This window comes from Paramormyrops kingsleyae, chromosome 4, assembly GCF_048594095.1.
Source record: "Paramormyrops kingsleyae isolate MSU_618 chromosome 4, PKINGS_0.4, whole genome shotgun sequence".
Classification (NCBI taxonomy): domain Eukaryota; kingdom Metazoa; phylum Chordata; class Actinopteri; order Osteoglossiformes; family Mormyridae; genus Paramormyrops; species Paramormyrops kingsleyae.
This window is the reverse complement of record NC_132800.1, coordinates 11,251,540-11,267,279: the sequence shown is the minus strand read 5'-3', so window position 1 is coordinate 11,267,279 and position 15,740 is coordinate 11,251,540. Positions and strand designations below refer to the sequence as shown.

Below are 15,740 nucleotides of genomic sequence, written 5' to 3'. Positions count from 1 at the left end.
AATTGTCCATTTGTGTTTTAAAGTTTATCTGCTAAATTTCTCGCAAATTATTTTAAATGTGGATTAGCTCATTCCTTCATTCATAGATGATCTCTGTGATGCTGACGTGATATTCGGTGGTCGAGCGACGTCTTAAAGAGTTTGCGCGCTGAAATACATGTTGGCTGCTTACACTCAGAAAAGCTAAGTCATAGTCATCATGGGTAAGTGCAAATTTGCACGTAAGTGGTTAGAGGACCCAGCGTTTAAGGACTATGGAAGTAAATTAATGACAAAAGTCGTTGATGGAAAAAAAACACGTTGAATTACACTTATCGAATAAAAACGGATTGCATTAATGACGCTTTGAATTTTTGGGGACTGTAATTTAATATGTGCATACATTTAAACATTGAACATTTCAACTGAAAACATTTCAATCGTAATTTCATTGCCTAAATATTCAGTACAAAAATATTCGGCTTCCAAAATTCAGTTCCAAAAGATACGTATTTTAAAGTGCATGTTTATAATTCAACCACATGAATTCAGTTAATTTAATTTCGCCTCAAAATAAATTTCAAAAGAACAAATTCAGTTGAAAAGATTCCATGTGTTTTATTCGCATCTTTATTATTCAAGCAGTAACATTCAGTCCTCTTATTTCTGCTTTACAATATTCAGTCCCATTATTTTCGCTGTTTCAAATACGCTGCCACAATTTCACGATCCGAAATTCAACCCTCTACATCCGGGACTAGCAGGATGAGCCATAGATTGCCGATGGAGTTCTCTTCGGGAACCGCGATCAAAATGGAGCAAGCGATCAGTACAAGTACTGATTGACTTGGCAGCAGATTTTTGTTGATTGTGTTGTTTATGTTTCTTGTCGTTTACTGGTCAATACGATAACTTATTGCAACCCCAAGTAGTAGGTTTTTGTGTAAGTAATTCGCTAGCTGCATTAATTATCACCAAACTTACCTTGCTAATGTAAGATGCCTGCAGGCAACTACAAGGTTTACACACCAAGAGTTTAAATCAGCGTGATAAATTTATGATAATGACAGTCAGCGCTCGCTTTTCGCATATGCGATGCACAACTCATAAATCAGGAATGCATGGATGAGAGCAGTTGGTCAACTGGTGCAAATCGACAAACTCATTGAAGAAAAAGCCAAACAATTAAGGCACTTGCCATGAATAGCCTAGTGCAGGGGTCTCCAACTCCAGTCCTGGAGAGCTACTATCCAGTAGGTTTTCTACCCTACCTGGCTTCTGATGAGCCACACCTGCTCCTGGTATTTACCTGAGAACAGGTGTGGCTCATCAGAAGCCGGGTAGGATAGAAAACCTACTGGACGGTAGCTCTCCAGGACCGGAGTTGGAGACCCCTGGCCTAGTGGATAAAGATATGGACTTGTGACTGAAGAAGTTAAATGCAAGATGTTTTCAAAATCACAGTCACTAAATTTATTCTGCTGACCCATGTTCCCTATTTAAATTCTGTTGTACAGGCTAAAATTGTGTAACATTATAAATCTTTAAAAATGGTTGCAACTCAATGCCGTGCGGGTTTTTAAAAATATTGAGAAAGTATTAAAAAAGGTATTAAAAAGTGTTAAATTTAACCTCTGGATTTCTGTATATACCCTGGCAAGTTACTGACACGGCAGGGCAAGTCGTAACTGTGTCGTGTACGTAGCGATACCAGTAATTCTGCATATAGGGATGTGAGTGGTTAGTTGTAAGAGGTCTCAAGTGGGAGCCATCGTGCGTCCACCTGGAGGTGCGGCGAGTTTTATCCGATGCCGACCTCGTCCACAAGAGCACTCCGCCGACTACAGTCAGGGGGGCCAGAAGCCATTTCACAAGGAACCGCTTACAGTAAGCCATTCTAAAAGTGAGTGCAGATCAGTTGGTTTCTTCACCGGGTTGAGACGTCGGCACCCTTTACCGTTACCACGCCTTTGTAGCGGACTTCCACTGCTACTCCGTCGGTTGTACTGGCTCCTGTAGGGGTTTAATGAGCTTGCAGTGACTCCTGTAAATTCACGATGGCCGCTCCGCTATCTTCACGGCTGTTGGGGTCATGAGGAGCATTTGATACGGCCCGTCCCACCTGGGAGAGCTCCAGTCCTTCCGAAGGAGGACCTTGACGGGAACCCAATCTCCTGGTTTGAGGTTGTCCTGTAATACAGAAGCAGAATTTACTGGCAGACTACTGGGTCTTTGTAATTCTTGAGTGCGCAGCAGTTTGCTCATCCAATCTGCAAGTGTTGTTTCCCTGTGCGCCTTTGTTATGTCACTCATCTCTGTAGCTAGGGGAAAAGGCCTACCATGCATTTCGAACGGCGTAAGACCTGCTGGGGTTGGCGTGATTCTCATCCACAATTTTACCAGAGATAAGCATTCCAGCTATGGCCTCCCTGTCTCTTCCACTGTTTTTCTTAGCCTAGTTTTTATGGTACCGTTGGTTCTTTCCACTAATCCTGCACTCTGAGGATGGTATGCGCAATGATTCTTTAGTTTAAACCCTAGCGCTTGTGAGCACAGGTCCATTGTTTGATTTGCAAAATGGGTACCGTTATCCGATCTGATGGTTTGGGGAATGCCATATGTAGGGAAATAACTGCCTACCAAACATTTTGCCACCGTTATCGCATCACAGTGTTTTACTGGGTATATTTTCACCCACTTCGAGAACGTATCAATTATTACCAAAAAGTACTTTTTTCCCTGTGACCATGACAGCTCTATAAAGTCCATGTGAATGATTTGAAACTGCCCTCTCTTTGGTCTCAGGTTGCCCTGGGAATTATGCTTGCAACAGATGAGGCATGATCTACAAAAGTGTTTCGCATAATCAGAAAAATTTATAGTATAGAAATGTTGATGTATTATATGTACCATCCCTCCTGTTGAGACATGGGTATTCCCGTGGCTCACCAATGCCGCTGTTTTGTATAAATTTTTTGGAAGTACGGGCTTATCGTCGATGTGGTAGATATCACTAATCTGGATTGCTCCTCTATTGAGCCAGGCTTTTACTTCTGAGAGCGGCGCATGTTTTTGAGAATCACATAGTATATCTGCGTCAATCAGTAGGAGATCCGTCATTTTCAATGTAGGTTGTTTCTGTGCTGCTGCCTTTGCTGTTGCATCTGCGAAACTATTTCCTACTGTAGCTAAGGTGGTGCCAGTTTGGTGGGCTCTACATTTACATAGTGCAAGAGCAGATGGTAGCTGTACGGCATCTAATAATCGTAATAACAGGTTTGTGTGTGCTAGGGAGGTGCCCTGCGATGTTTTAAATCCCCTGTTCTTCCATACTTTGGAGTGATGGTGAATCGCTCCGAACACATATTGGCTGTCAGTGTATATCGTCAATGATCTGTCTTTGTACAATTCACATGCTCTGATGACAGCATACAATTCTGCTGCTTGGGCTGAACATGTCGGGGGAAGTGCATTAGCTTCAAGTACTTTATCAGTCAAAACTACAGCATAGCCGACCTTATTTCTCCCTGTATTGTCTTTTGACGCCGAACCATCAACAAATACAGTTACTGAGTTGGATAGTGGCGTTTGAGAAATATCATGTCTTGGTTTGTTTGTTCCTCTACTGTGGCTTTGCATGAGTGTGGTTCACCATCCATAGCTGATGGAAGTAGAGTACTTGGATTTAAAGGGCCACATCTCTGCAATGTGATATTTGGTTGTGAAAGTAGAAGTGAAACTAGAGTGAGGTGTCTAGCATGTGTCAGGAAGGGAAGTGGTGTCTGTAACAGTATCAATGAAACTGAGTGTGAAACTTTCAAAGTGAGTGGGTGGCATAACACTAATTCTGCTGACATTTTTACAGCCTCCGCTGCTGCTGCACAGGCCTGTAGGCATTGGGGGAAACCTGCTGCAACTGCATCTAAGCGTTTGGAGTAAAATGCCAATGGTCTGTCTTTAGACCCAAATGGCTGTGTCAATACGGCATTCATGTAGCCTTGACTCGCGTCAACACATAGGGTGAAGGGCTGTTTGTAGTCTGGCAGAGCCAATGTAGTGTTAGTTTGCAGCATTAGTTTAAGGTTTGTGAATGCTGCTTCCCCTTCTCTGGTCCACTCAATTTTGTCCCTTCGGGCCATGTCTTTCCCGTATATTAGGGATTGTAAGGGTTGGACCAAGGCTGCATAATCTGGGAGCCATGCCCTGCAGTAGTTGCAGAGTCCTAAAAAGGACATCATCTGCTGCTTCGTGTGTGGTTTGGGTGCTTCCTGGATTGCCTTTTTCCTGGATTCTAGCAGTGAACGACCATACTGGGAAAGTCTATGTCCTAGATACACTACTTCAGTCCGGCAGTATTGTAATTTCTGTTTTGATGCCTTATGTCCGGTTTCGTACAGATGCCTTAATACTGTTAGTGTAGCTTCTTTACAGTGTTGTTCTGTGTCTGAGGCTATCAGTATGTCGTCCACGTATAGTAACACTTGACTATGGGCTGGCGTGGGACATGTGCTCATTGAGTACCTGAGGGCCATGGTGTACACATGTGGACTTTCTGAGAACCCTTGTGGGAGTCTGGTATATGTATACTTTTGTTCCCTATAGGTAAAACCAAACAAATGTTGTGACTCTGGATGTAGGGGTACTGAGAAGAACGCATTGCTCAGATCCACTACCGAAAAATATTTTTTGTCTGGTGTCAATGAATTGAGTAGGAGATGGGGGTTTGGGACATCTGGTGCTGCATGTTGCACGATGTCATTGATTAGTCTCAGATCCTGTACCATTCTCCATTTACCCGTATTCGTTTTTTGCACTGGGAAAATAGGGGTATTACACGTGGACTCTGGCGCCCCCCTCAGTATCCCCGATGCCAGCATGTCCTGCACTACTGGGGCTATGCCTTGTTCAGCTTCAGGCTTTAATGGGTACTGATGTACCACTGGGCGGTGATCTGATCTCAGGGTCACTTTGTAAGGAGGGAACCCTTTAATCAATCCTACATCCGTAGGGGAGTTGGACCACAATCCCTCAGGGATGTGGCTCAGTTCTGGGTCCTCCGTTGCCTCAGCTGATAATAGATCTTGTCATTCAGGTTCATCTAAATGTGTCACAGGTGTGACTTTAATTCTCCATCCGAGGGGGAACCTCCAAACCCCTGTGCTTCTATCATGTTTCCAATCTGAATTTGGGTCTGGCTGATAATAGGCAGATCTGTGAGAGGCATCTTCCACGAAATACCTGAGATCTTGCCATCTATCCTGAGGTGGCTTTGATAATGACACATGGGGCACCTTTTCCCTAAATAAATTTTGTTGTTTAGGACCCAATAACACTGAGGCTGCAGCGTAGCCAGTCGTGGGATTAACATACAGATACTGCAATGTGACCTGGGGTGGTCCCATAGCGTGAAACTGCCGATCATATCGGTAGTCGGGGCCAGGTGTGGGTTTGTACCACATGGTCACATGAAGGCCATCGTCGGGCATAAATCGGACCTTATCTGCTCCCTGCTTTACTCTAGTTTTCCTTAGCAATTCCCGAGCTTGTGGTGTTTGGCCTAGGTCCAGAGACCAATAATACTGCGGAACTGACGACCCATGGACTACTAGAGCATGCCTGTCTATTATTGCTTTCATGCCTGTGGTCGTGGCAACACCGCTTATGCCCATCTGGACCATAAGGTCTCTTCCTAGTAAATTTACTGGGCATGACGGGCTCACCAGAACTTGGACCTCACACTTTGTCCCTGTCTCTTCATCTCTTACCGTTATGGGATTAGTTAATTGATGGGTCTCAGATTGCCCTCCGGCTGTTCTCACATATACTGTTGACGTAGAGAACGTTGCTTTTGCCGGAATTGTAGTTAATACTGTTCTACAGGCTCCCGTGTCACATAAACAATCATGTCTTTCCATTTATTTATTTTTTTTGAAAATGAAGTTTTTATTGGTTTTCTTAAACATAACATACAAGTACAAAAATTGAACAACAGCTAGCATAATGTACAGTACTATTTACAAAACAAAAAAAAAAAACGGACACAACAATGGTGATCACTGAGTAATAACCAGAGATAGCACTGTAGAGCACAACAGGTTAGGCAAGTCACAATCTAAACATGGATCTATTATCAGTCATCCTTTGAAACCACAGTCTGAATAAATGTCTCCCATATGTCCACATCTCTATAATTTTGATTCAATTTAGCTAACAGTTTTTCATATGATACACTCTCAGTCATAAATTCAATCCACATTTTAATTGTAGGACATTGAATATCCTTCCAAAATTTAAGTATCAGTCGTATTGCTATGACCACCCCCACTGTAATAAGAGAGAACTCCTTGTTTTTGATCTGTAAGATCTCTGATTTATCTCCCAACAAACATATCCTGGGTGATAATGGAATGTCAAAACCCAAACATTCTCCTACATATTTTAACACAGCTTTCCAAAAAGGTTGAATCTTTGAACATTCCCATAGAGCCCAGGATATGTTTGTTGGGAGATAAATCTTCTTTACATTTCCAGCATTTATTATCTTCCATACAACCCATTCTAAAAAGTCGAACCGGTGTGTAATAGTACCTATGTAATACCTTATATTGAATAAATTTGCCTCTTGCTTCTTTTATATACTTTCCACTGTTGGACAAAATTCTCTTCCAGGTGTCTTTATCTATATCAGTCTTTCCATTTATAATAAACCGCCGCCGAGGCAGTTCTGCAGGCTGTTTAAGCGCTATCAGCTGACACACTGCTTGAAGGTCAACGTCCTCCTCCTCCCTATCTAGTGGGGGCCCTAGCGGGGGTGGAGGAAATGGTGCCTGCGGTTTCTCAGCTCGGCGTCATGGCTGCTGATCATTTTCTGTCTCAGTTTGGGTTATTTACGCGCTTAGTTCTACACTGCCTAGCTATATGACCTGGTTTTCCACACTTCCAGCAGTTGTTATCATACTGAGGCGAGTTTTCTGGCCTACCACCTCTTCCTCGACCTCTACCTCTACCTCCTCGGCCTCTGTAACTTCCCCTGCTCTGGGGGCCTGAATAGACTACTGCGATTGTATCGCCAGAGGCCGCGAAGGTCGCTTCTCCTTTTTGTTTCTGTGCCTTTTGTGCGTGCTGGTCGTACTCTATAGCTTGCTGCACTGAGCCTGTATTCTGATGGACCCAATGTTTATCTATATACCGTTTAAGTTCAGGCCTTAGACCGGCAAGAAATGCCCTTTTTAATTGTTGTTGGTATACTCCGGCCTCATCACTATCTGGGGGAATGCCTGAATTACTTCTGAAAACTGGTCTCAATCTGTCTAGGAAGTCTTCTGGCTCTTCCCCTTCTTTCTGTCTGCATAGTGAGATTTTACCGTAATCTGCTCTCCTTAAAAATCTTTCTCTGACTCTTTCTTCTAGCTGCCTTAGGCTGTGTCTCAGGGCAGTTGAATCATGCGGGAGGGGTGTTCCGTCGTGCGCATGCCCTGTGAAATCTCCTGCAACTCTGCACCATTTGTGATTAAACAGTTGCCTCAGGCACTGGAACATTTCTCTCCCATTTAGGTGGAAGCTGCCTTGAAGTTCTAACACCGCTTCCCAAAATTCTCCTACACCTTCCTCAACAGGGGGAATCCCTTTTAAAGCAGCTGACCTATCCTCTGCTGTCCAGGGTCTGTACACTAACATTGTTTCGGGACCTGTTCCGTCCTGCCCCCTATCAGGATTCACGACTTCCCCCATGGGGCATTGGAACTCTGGGGTTGATGCCCCATCTTCGCTACTGGGGTGGAATTTAGTTTTGCATGACTCTAAGTCTTTCACTGGATACAGTGAAAGATCCTTGCTTCGGGTCATCATTGGATGGAAAGGAGATTCTGGTGCCAATGGGGCTACTGGAGCAGAACGGGGTGTTGGCTCTTTAGGCGCTGTTGTCGGCTCGTTATTTGGTACTACCTCCGGTATCTGCTGCGACAGCGGAGGAGTGGTAGGTGTTTCCTGTCTAGGTGGGCTCGTCTGCTGCACGTGATGGAAAATTACTGTTAAACATTTACACAGTTGCTACATGGAACAAGTTATGCATTCTTCAGAATACACGTGAGTGATAATATATAAACAATTTCAACCCAACAAGCATTAATTTGATTAATCCCCACAATTCTATAAATCTGCAATGTGTTGAATCTGAGAGAAGATTCAACATGATCACAAGCCAGCTGTTATCTTCTCTTCAGGTTCATACTCACTGTGATTGAGCCCACAGCCTCTCTCAGCTCCTGCAGCTCCTTCTCTCTCATCTGAATTCTCTGCTGAAATTCCTTCTGTGTTTCACAAATTTGTTTCTACAGACAGGAAACAAGATGACAAAATAAGTTTCATTAGCTGAGATCATATTCATTAATCATCCTGTCCAGGGTGGACCCCAGCCTTGGGTCCTATGCTGCCTGGGAAAGGATCCAGGTCCCCATGACTCTGACCAGGATAAGCGGATAGGAGATGGATGGATGGATGGATGGATGGAAATTCTTAAATGATTTACTGACTGTAGGTAGGATAGACTGGACAAAGACCCTTTGGTCCTGTTTCCACCTGGTATTAACATGCGTCCTGCGTGATCCAATCACAAGTGGACAGCACTAATTACAGGTGTGAACACACCCAGGACACATTGAGGATGCACTGAGATCCGATCACTCAACCCACATTGGGAGGTGGTCTGGGCCGCATATGGCCACATTCTTACAGCAATGTGAAGGCGAATGTGTCCTGGGCTGCATTGCAGGACCGGCTACTCAACTGACGTCCTATTTGATTCATGTCAGATCGCATGTCAGTTGATAATGAGCCACTGTGTAGTAAACTGCACTGTGAACAACAATAATGCATCTTTTCTCCTGCGACACTAAAAACTCTGAATCTGCTGGGAAGTTGGTTTAATATTGGACTGTTGTGACCCATTCATACAGAAACCGTGTCATAGTGTGCATCACTGATGTTACATGCAAATTCAGAAAAGGAAATGTGTAAAATGTGATTATTAAAGACGTTTCAGAATTTGCCCAGATCATATATTTAATGTGCATGTTGGGGCGCAGCCTGGTGCAGGCAGGGAAACAAGGTGACGATCCACTTAAAAGCTCCAAGACAAAGGGATTTAAGGAAACTGAGCAAAACTGGAAAGACACAAAATAAAGGAACAACAAGGGGTCAGAACTCACCAGGGAAAAAGTAGCTAAGAAAACGACACGTAGACTAACAGAGGGAATGGGGCAGCTAGTGATGTTAAGCTTGACACCGAAGCTCTGAGGTATGTGCCAAAAAACTGATACACTGCATTCTGAAGCACAGCTTTGAGGTTTCCTCCATTCCTCCCTAAACACGTGACCATGGTCATCTGAAGCTAGGTTCTGCACTCAGCCATGTGGCTGCTTTGGAAACTGAAAATGAGGCAAAAACCTCAATGCTGGTTTCAAACATGCTGTAGAGCAAATATATCAGCGCACACACACTGCAGCGTAAGTTTTAATCACAATAATAATTTTATATTAATATATTGTTAATAATTTAATAACCATTAGTCATTATTGTGTTCAAGGTTCAGTTTAACTGTATGAATACATAATATCAGATTTGGGTGAGGGTATTACCTAATAATCTGTATAATATTCCCAGTATAGAGACCAAGAAGCAAATGATTGATGAGGCTTTGGTCAATATGATTGTGGAGGATTCACAACCCTTCACCATAGTGGACGATGCTGGATTTAGGGATTTTGTGGGAATCCTGGATCCAACCTACATTCTCCCATCCAGGCAAACATGAAAGGGTCTGGTGGCAGAAATATTTAAGATAGAAAAAGAGAAAGCAAAGGAAGAGGTGAAAAAGGCCAAAGCAGTAAGTCTAACATCTGACACGTGGACATCCATACATATGGAAGCTTATTTAGCAGTCAAATGCCATTTTATAAAGGATAAGACTGAGCTGTCTGCCATATTATTGGGAGCAGGAAAATTCCCAGAGTCTCATTCTGCAGAAAACATGGCTGCAGTCAAGGCAGCCTTGATGGAGGAGTGGGGAAGACAGAATAAAGTCCGATGCTTGACACTGACGCTGCACAAAATATGATTACCTGTGTCAGACACACAACCTGCATTGTTCATACACTGAATTTGGTTGTGAAGCCATTGATCAGACACAAGGACCCTGACGATATCAGATCCAAGGAAGGACAGATGGTGACCTACTTCAGAACAGTACAACTGCTAGAGAAAGGCTTTGTCAAATCCAACAGCAGATGGGCAGACCCACTCTCAGAATGGTTCAAGAAGTGGAAACCAGCTGGAATAGCACCTATTTAATGCTGCAATGATCACATGATCAGGAAGAGCCAGATGGTGCTGCATTGGTCACTCTGAGGACAGAGCTCACAACCCTGACCTCAGACGAATATCACATAATTTATGGGTGTCTGGGTGTTTTATGACATTTCAATGAGGCAACTGTTGCACTTTCTGAAGAGAAGAGAGCATCAGGATCCAAGGTAATTCCTCTCATCAACATGCTTAGACATGCTGTGAATCTGAAACTGTCCCAGACACAGAATGTCAAGGCCCAGCAGTTGTGCAAGAACCTCTTGAAGTTGCTCATTGAGAGGTTGTCAGTCTATGAGAACATGAGCATAATGACACTGGGCACACTGCTGGATCCAGGATATAAAACTACAGATTTCTGTAGCCAATCTAATGCTCAGGTTGCTGTGAAACGCCATACAGCAGAGTGTGCATCCAGCCTAAGATTACAGGAGGCCCAGCATAACCCATGCACACCAACATACATCCAGGCACCAGAACCAGAGCCTGCATGAACCTCATCTAGTACTGCAATGCATACCGGTACTGTTGCAACCTTTCACGTTTTAATGATAATGTTCAATTAAACTAAACTGGGTTTACAGTTATTATTGCACAGTACAAAATGCACAGTGTATATAATGATTCATGTTTTGTCATTTTAGTTCTAGGTTAGTTCCAGGATCTTCTGGACAGTGACGTGATGGGAGAGAGCAAACGGATCAAGGGTTCTACAGCAGATGCTACTGTGGAGGTTCAGCAGTACCTCAGTGACCCAAATATACTGCGTTCTGAAGACCCTTTGCAGTTCTGGGATATGCGGAAGGCTGTGTGAACACACATGTGAACTTGCGATACAGTTCTTATGCACTCCAGCATCCTCCATTCCGTGTCAGTGGATATTCTCTAAAGCAGAAGTTGTGAATAAACAAAAAACGTAACCAACTTAGTCCCCACACCGTTCAACAAATACTGTTCCTCAACAAACATCTGTAGTCCAATACCCCCTCGAGTTATGCAAGCACCCCTTCCCAGGTAATTCAGAGGTAGCCCAATCCATAACAAACTGCACAGCCCAATTTAACCAGTACATTGAGTACTGAACCATTTTTCGAAACAATCACTTCGGAAAGCTTTGTTTTGCCATCACTATGGGCAACTAAGGGAAGATAATCAGGAAAAGCAACCAGGTAGAAAAACAGGCTGTGACTAAAAACAATGACCTAACATTCCACCACCAACACACAAACAATGAATCAACAACAAACAGGAGGACAAGCACTTACTGTACATACAAAAGACAACCGAACTAACGAAGAGGCAGATGTGACACATAAGACAATTAACCAATAACAACGGCGCAGGGAAAACAGGAAACAGGTGCAGTAACTCATACTAATGAACACAAGATTCACAATGAACTCCAACAAACACTGAAGGTAAGAAACACTAATCACACACTAGGAATTCAACACTTAGAAAATACAGAAACATGTGGAACATAATAAAACAAGGCACAAGCTTCACAAGGAGAACACAGAACTAATAAACACTAGGAAGAGAAGAAAACCAATAATGAAATGGAAGAGGTGAGGTTGGTTCCTGACCAGCCTCAAACCCATGACCAGATAGTCCCAGCCTTTGTGCCACAGACTCAACCCACTGAGTCAAATGCAGCCATGTAGGGAAAAGGAAGAACACACTAGGGCCAAAGACAATGAGACGACAAAGGGGATGGACAGTGATGGCTGCTGGCCACACGGGGAAGAGACACAAGGACAGCGATGGCTGCTGGCCACACGGGGAAGAGACACAAGGACAGCGATGGCTGCTGGCCACACGGGGAAGAGACACAAGGACAGCGATGGCTGCTGGCCACACGGGGAAGAGACACAAGGACAGCGATGGCTGCTGGCCACACGGGGAAGAGACACAAGGACAGCGATGGCTGCTGGCCACACGGGGAAGAGACACAAGGACAGCTATGGCTGCTGGACACAGGAGGAAGAGACACAAGGACAGCGATGGCTGCTGGCCACACGGGGAAGAGAGACAAGGACAGCGATGGCTGCTGGCCAAACGGGGAAGAGACACAAGGACAGCGATGGCTGCCGGCCACACGGGGAAGAGACACAAGGACAGCGATGGCTGCTGGCCACATGGGGAAGAGACACAAGGACAGCGCACTGTGACGAAGCTTCATTATTTATGTCAAAGCTGTTCCACACTTTATTAATATTAGTGAAATGTGACAGTAAAAATTACATGTATGTAAAATTAAAGCATGTAGGTAAGAATGTGTGTTCAGTAGCCTAGAAAATGCATGTGTGAATAGAAACATATAATAACAGTGTAATTGTTTATATAGTTTTATATTGGGCTGTCAGGGGGCTTGAATTCCTGGTCAGAAATTCAGTCCCACTCCAGCCCTGACTACTTTGCTCCTTTTACTTCACACTCTGGGTGTTTCATGTTTACTGCACCATTCTCAGTAAACTCTACACACTGCAGTGTGTGAAATTAAAATCCCAGGACGGTGGCTGTTTCTGAGATGATGGAGCCGCTACTCTTATGCTACGTTCCATTTACCTCGGAGGTCGGAACTCTGAGCTGGGAATGACGTTACAGACGAGTTAAACACGTTCCAGTGCAGCAAGTCGGACAGCCATTTGGCAAAACCAGGGACCGGTTTCAAAAAGCAAAATTTCTTGCTTAGCCAGATAACTTGTTGGATTTAATGTGCCCCAGATTAAATGACCTTTTCCTTCATTCACTTATATTTAGTCCAGACTACCTTAAATCTGACAAGCTGTCTGACTAAGCAAGACATCCTGCTTTCTGAAACGGGCCCCAGTTCTAGCCCAGTTAATTGTTAGCCACTGTATGTGTGATCACACCATATTTAAACCCTCTTAGCTCACACATCTCAGCCATTCAGATGCTCAGCCAAACAGTAAGTGAACCTCTTGACCCTGTTTGCTTGCTGTATATATTCAGCTGCAGTCACATGATTCGATGTTTGAAGGAGTTTCAGTAGCAATTCATTCAGAACTTTTTAAACTTGCACTTTCAGTTAATTTTTCTTTCATTTTACCAAACCAGACTTTTTTTGAGTGATTTGTGGCAATTGCACTAACATTTGTTAAGACAAAATCCATTTATTTAAAATTAACTTTATATTTATATAAGAAAACTTCTGGCCTGACCTGTATCTCCGTCGTTCTTGCAGCAGCTGAGACTGTATCATGGCCTTTATGTTCATCCATCACACACAGCAGACAGATACACTGCTGGTCGGTACGGCAGTAGACCTCCAGCGGTCTGTCATGGTGGGAACAGACCTTGTCCTGCAGACGTCCAGTGGCATCAGTCAGCTTGTGCTTCTTAAAAGCTGGAGAATCATAGTGAGGCTGGAGGTGAGTTTCACAGTAAGAGGCCAGACACACCAGGCAGGACTTCACAGCTTTGTGTTTTCTCCCAGTACAGACGTCACACTCCACATCTCCAGGTCCAGCATAATGGTCAGCAGGAGTAGCTGCTTGTAGTCCAGTCTTCTTCAGTTTCTCCACCACCTCAGCCAATATGGTGTTTCTGTTCAGAACAGGTCTGGGTATGAAGGTCTGTCTGCACTGGGGGCAGCTGTAAACTCCAAGACGATCCTCCTGATTCCAGCAGCTCTTAATGCAGCTCATACAGTAACTGTGTCCACAGGCTGTTGTCACTGGATCCTTCAGTAGATCCAGACAGACTGGACAGCTGAACTGGTTCGGATCCAGTGCAGAACTGGCTTCTGCCATTTTATCACGAGCACTGATATGATTCAGTTTCATTTTCTCTCACTTCCTGCTTCTCAGGCTGCAGTAGGTGTGGTTTTGGACTGAGGCCAGACTGAGAAGAGCAGACTGAGGAAACACTGGAGTTGGAGTTTATAACTAAAATAGTACATTATGCAAACTATACACACAACAGACATTTAGCTTTTATGAGAATATCTGTTACTGACATTGTTTTTCCGAAAACAACAATAATCCTTACTCTTTCATTTTGTACAGTAGATAGAAATTAGTTAAAAAGGTATAAGAGAGCAGTTCTACTGAGAATGAATTTCTGTGTCTGTTTGGGATCATGTTTGGGATCATGTGGTTTCAGGTGAAACATGCAGGTATGTGCAATTATAGACAGACTGTGTCAGGTTTAGACAGAACAAGCTTTGCCAAGTACTGTCAATCTACATATTTGTTTTTTTACATTATTATATATACAGTGGTACCTCAGTTCTTGAACTCATTAGAAGTCGAATTTCTTAAAAGTCAAACCAACCAGTTCGAAAAAAAATGACCTAGAACTCAATCTGAATCTCAGAAGTTGAACCGTGAACGCTGACCTAAGATAAGTTGCATGCGTGTGGAAATGAGTCACGCGGCACGTCTCTCAGCGGAAACAAAGGGTAACGCTTCAGTCTCAGCCTCGCATTCGCTGTGATAGCATCATGCATGTTTACACTAGCTGAATACATATATTTAGACAGTGATAGACAGTAACAGTAAGTATTATTATATAATAAAATACATTTAAAAATAAAGATTTCTCATTAATTATTTTAATATCATTAATAGTGAACCATTAATACATTTATTTATAATAATATTGTCGTGCTGAGCGGGGACGGAACGGAGACAAAGGCGCAGACGTCAAGGTATCGGGGAATACGGGGTTTAATTACAGGTAGGCCTAAGTGTCATGACCTGCTAGTACAATCCTTGTGTGTGCCACGCCCCCTCCTTAACCACATGTGCTGCCCCGTTTGTAATCAGCTGTTTTGAGTGATCTCTGATTAAGTCCTGTATATTTTAGTCTGCGTCTGAGTCCGTTTCATTAGGTTTGTCAGTGAAGCCTCATTGTGTAGTGTTGCCGTCCATTACCTGTTCCATGTCCCTAGTCCCTTTGTTGATTAAATCCCGTGACTTGCAGGACACTGGAATTGACATTGTGGTCATGGTGATCATGGCAGCCTGTTTCTTGCACAACATGTGCATCGGCCATTCGGACATGTGCCCAGAACACCCACAATGGTGCCCAAGGGAGGAGGAGGATGATAATGATCGATAGTTTAATTTTTGAGTGATTCTTGTTTTGTGTTTTACATTCTGGTTTATTTTAACCTATGAGCCTTTCAGCTTATTTTATAGTTATTTGTTTTCTTATATTGTGTGTATTGTCTACATATGTGTGTGAGAGGATAAGACAGAGTGGTAGAGCAATAAATATTGTTCATCAATAAAAAATGGTGTGCTTCAATTGATTGTCCAATCTCTTTCCCGGTGGTGTCATGGACAGTGTTAGACCTTCATGGCAAAAGAACATTTGTTAAATGCAGAGTTTACATATAAAATCTGGAAAAATTTCATAGCCTTTGTTTCATC

General features: G+C 43.4%; 1 protein-coding gene across 1 annotated transcript; it reads right to left on the bottom strand.

Moving 5' to 3' along the window:
- Positions 1 to 7,850: 7,850 nt before the first annotated feature.
- LOC140588724 (E3 ubiquitin/ISG15 ligase TRIM25-like) lies at positions 7,851 to 14,155 on the bottom strand. The gene is made up of 2 exons (XM_072710650.1): positions 13,524 to 14,155; positions 7,851 to 8,309 (listed from the first exon to the last, which is right to left on the bottom strand). The coding sequence occupies exons 1-2, from the start codon at positions 14,145 to 14,147 to the stop codon at positions 8,187 to 8,189; spliced, it is 747 nt and encodes a 248-aa protein (XP_072566751.1). The 5' UTR covers positions 14,148 to 14,155; the 3' UTR covers positions 7,851 to 8,186.
- Positions 14,156 to 15,740: the final 1,585 nt, after the last annotated feature.